The 3,849-nt window shown below is 34.1% G+C and overlaps 1 protein-coding gene across 1 annotated transcript; it reads right to left on the bottom strand.

Annotated features, from left to right (window-relative positions):
* Window positions 1–1,108: 1,108 nt before the first annotated feature.
* LOC110911771 (ras-related protein RABA1f) lies at window positions 1,109–2,704 on the bottom strand. Its single transcript, XM_022156422.2, has 2 exons — window positions 2,460–2,704; window positions 1,109–1,636 (listed from the first exon to the last, which is right to left on the bottom strand). The coding sequence occupies exons 1-2, from the start codon at window positions 2,675–2,677 to the stop codon at window positions 1,201–1,203; spliced, it is 654 nt and encodes a 217-aa protein (XP_022012114.1). The 5' UTR covers window positions 2,678–2,704; the 3' UTR covers window positions 1,109–1,200.
* Between the last annotated feature and the right edge of the window lie 1,145 nt (window positions 2,705–3,849).

Here is a 3,849-nt window from a genome sequence, read left to right as displayed (position 1 = left end):
AAACAAAGAGTAGATTAGTATTTATTTGGTGTAATTTAGGAGTATGTAAAGTTTGTCATTCAAAAAAAAAAAAAAATCACCAACAAATCAACATATAGTTTAATAAATAATGAAATAGTTATAGAAAAATTAATAATGTATGTGTGAGCTGGATGCATAATTAATTTGCAAAAAGTATTTTTTTATTCTATTATTTTTCTTTCTTTCTTTCTTGTGGTTTGACAATAATAGAAAAGTTAACATTGCTTGGTAAAGTGGATATAATATTTTTGATGTTCATATATTTTTGTTGTTTTTCGGCTAGTTTCTTGATAGTCATAGAGTTTTAATTATATGCATCCGTTTAAAGAAAAAAACTGGTAGTTCGGTTTTGACAGTTTGAGTTGATGTTTACAGTTTCTTCTTCTTCATTTAAAAAAAATCGTTATTTGTATTTAAAGTTTTAGATGATAAAGAGGTTTTACAAATATAACATATATTTATAATTACATATTCAGAAATGAAAAAAAAAGGTTAAAGGTTTGGTTCGGTTTGACTCACACAATTGGTTCCAAGTACAAGAACGCTAGCCAAACCATTAAATTGTCAAAATCAAATTGTATAAATCTCAAATCGGCCGAACCGACCAAGTTTTTGGTTCGAATGGTTCAATGGTTACAAATGTTTAGGAAACATCCGTGTCGTGAACCATCATTAAAGGCAAGCGAGCGTGAGTCAAAACTCAAAACATAGTTTTTATACCATATATCCATTGCATCTATATTAGCATGCTGATAACCTGATGATTTGTGCAGGAGAATACTGTTTACCGTATAACAAAAATGCAATAGGAAAGGAAAGAAATCCAATAATCTAGTCTAGGTACGAGTTGCAATTAAATTGGACAAAACAAAAGAAGTCATCATCATCATCATGCTCATTAAATCCCACCAATAGCAAAACAAAGGTAGGATCTGAGGAATGTAAGATGTAAACAGTAAAGACTGTTTTCTAACACTGCCTACACATTTTCCTTTTTAACCAACTTTTCTGATTATACATGTGGTTACAAATATGGGATTCCAAAAATAAGATTCTTGTGCATTAGAACTAAATCTTGTTGACAGTAAGAAAAAAAAAACTCGATAGGGAAAGATTGTTGATAGGACTAATATTCACACGCCTTGATATCGCTAGTTCGTGGTGTTCAACCCGAAACACTCACTTAGAGCAACACCCGGCTTTCTTCACTGCAGACACATGATCATCTTTACTTCCAATATTTATCATTTCTCCCTTGGGTACAAGCGCGGGGTCATTACCCATGCCAAGCGCCTTTCGGCTCATACCGCGATAGATCTGTGACAGTAATTCCGTGAAAGCTTTTTCGACATTTAGCGCCTCAAGAGCCGATGTTTCCATGAAAAACACACCCTCTCTTTCTGAGAACGCCTTGGCTTCGTCTGTTGGAACGGCTCGTAAGTGACCTAGATCAGCCTTGTTGCCGGTGAGCATGACCACAATGGTTTGCTCCGTGTGATCTCGAAGCTCCCTTAGCCATCGCTCCACATTTTCAAATGTTACTTTTCGGGTGATGTCGTACACAATTAGCGCACCCACTGTTCCTCGGTAATAAGCGCTTGTGATGGCTCGGTATCTGCAACGTAAGAAAATCAACACAATATTAGCATTTTTCGAATGGCGATTTAAATGGGTCAAACTCGGCTCGGCTCAACCATATTGGGTGCCTTAAGCCAAAAGTCAAAACTTAGGCCCGATGTATAGTTTTTAAACGGTTCTTTAAGCGATTCACCCTCTGTTGGTATTGGCCCGGCCCTGCAAAAATTGTCTCATGACACATGGGTTTGAACACCATACACATATTTGTATTATGAACACGATCCATTTAACAAAAAGAAAGTTTATCTCTGCATATTATAAGTTTAATTTTTATCTTAAAAATATATAAATGTGTATAAAACAGCGACATTTAAACACTTAATGAGTTTAAGTTGTTCCAGAAAACACATTTTAAAAAAATAAAACGTAATACCATTAAACGGGTTAACAAGTGAATCTATCTGGTCAGGTCAAGAAATCCGAGCTATTTAGTTAGTTAAACGTGTTCAAAGGTTCAACCACTAACCCATACTCATTTAGATCATACTCAACCCCAAAATTTCATGTCCCATTATAATAAACGATTCTAAAAAATGTCACGTGTTAGTATCATAATAATCATTATAGAAATTTCACATGCATACGTACCTATATAACACCAATTTGTTAACTCTATTGAATCACATATCGTATTTAATATAATAATAACAATAATATGCATGTTCCATTAATAAAACAATGATGGCACCAACAATGTAGGTAAAAAACCGAATGATCGAACAATTCTGTCACATATATATTGTTAATTGTCGACAATTTATATGCATAAAGATCTTGATATCGTCTACGAAAAACGATACCTTTCTTGTCCGGCGGTGTCCCAGATTTGGCCCTTGATGATCTTGCCATCAACTTCAATGCTACGTGTGGCGAATTCAACCCCGATTGTAGATTTGGAGTCGAGGCTAAATTCGTTCTTGGAAAATCGTGACAAAAGGTTGGATTTACCGACACCTGAATCTCCAATAAGAACCACCTTATACAAGTAATCGTAATCGTCGTCTGCAAATGACCCCATCTGCCTTTCTCTCTGTGAAAAAAATTGTGTTTATGGAGAATAATGGGGAGGAAACACAAGGTGTAAAAATATGGATGGCAAATTGCTTTTGTTTCTAGAGGTTAAAATGGAGTTATATACATACATATAAATATGGAGATATGTATGTGTTTAATTATAGTTATTTTATAATATAGTGATTATCATTATCTTCGATTCTTCTAGTTTAGAGTTCAGTATAATGCATTTATCAAATAATTTAAAAGGCGGCTATAACCTAAAGCTTTTCAAGTCTATACCCTTAAATTGTAACGTATTATAAGTGGTTCGACTCCTATTAAAATAAATACATAAGGACCAACTGAAAACATACATAAAGGTAAACTTAAAACTTTGGAAACCCAAGGGAGTCAAATGTCATTTTACATAGTTTTTAAAAATTTGAGGGGGTGTAGGTGTCATTACTAAATGTTGAGGGGCCAAAGCCGGTGGGAGAATTCCCCACCGCCTTTGGAACACAGATGCACACATCAAACGAATAATTCAACGTATTATGTGTTACATTGCAGAGCGGTAAAAGCGTAAAGTAATTCTAATTTATACCATAGAATCATAATGTATTGTGTGTGACACTGTATTATATCACAAAGGTTTTACACAATTTAAAAGACAACCAAAACATAAACAAATTAAAACATATGACATTATACAAATAGAGGTAAAGTATCCTAAACCTTAAACACATGATGTAATGCGAAAAGTTGAATACATTTAAAGTATTCTATTACATAAATTGTAAACATAGTGTGCTATATGTGTTTTGCCTCCATTAGTGACTGCACCATCTGCCATGCAAGCCAGCTGTCAAATCCGTTTCTTGGACTTCCATATGAAGTTGGAAAATGTGAATCTTGTGGTGATGTTGAAACACGGAAACAACAACGTGGACCATCGTAGATTATGAATCTTAGACCATTTTTTGTATATATTGAGTTGCCAGTTCCAATATATCATCCATCACATATTACCGAAGGTGAACTATTGTAGCTTATGGAGGTTACGGCACTTTGGGTACATTGAGTTGTCAATTCCAATATATCATTCATCACATATTACATATTACTAGATGAAGTGTCTACTAAGTTTAATATGCTTCATTCATTTGAAGGTTGTAAACAAGAACACCAAAAGCA

This window comes from Helianthus annuus, chromosome 15 (assembly GCF_002127325.2).
Source record: "Helianthus annuus cultivar XRQ/B chromosome 15, HanXRQr2.0-SUNRISE, whole genome shotgun sequence".
Classification (NCBI taxonomy): Eukaryota; Viridiplantae; Streptophyta; class Magnoliopsida; order Asterales; family Asteraceae; genus Helianthus; species Helianthus annuus.
The sequence above is the reverse complement of the archived record's forward strand: the minus strand, read 5'-3'. Positions and strand labels throughout refer to the sequence as shown.

Excerpts from the sequence above, each read along its gene's own strand:
- LOC110911771 (XM_022156422.2), bottom strand. The coding sequence starts at position 2,677 with ATGGGGTCATTTGCAGACGACGATTACGATTACTTGTATAAGGTGGTT. Across the intron at positions 1,637-2,459 it reads GACACCGCCGGACAAGAAAG|ATACCGAGCCATCACAAGCG; the intron begins GTATCGTTTTTC and ends CTTACGTTGCAG.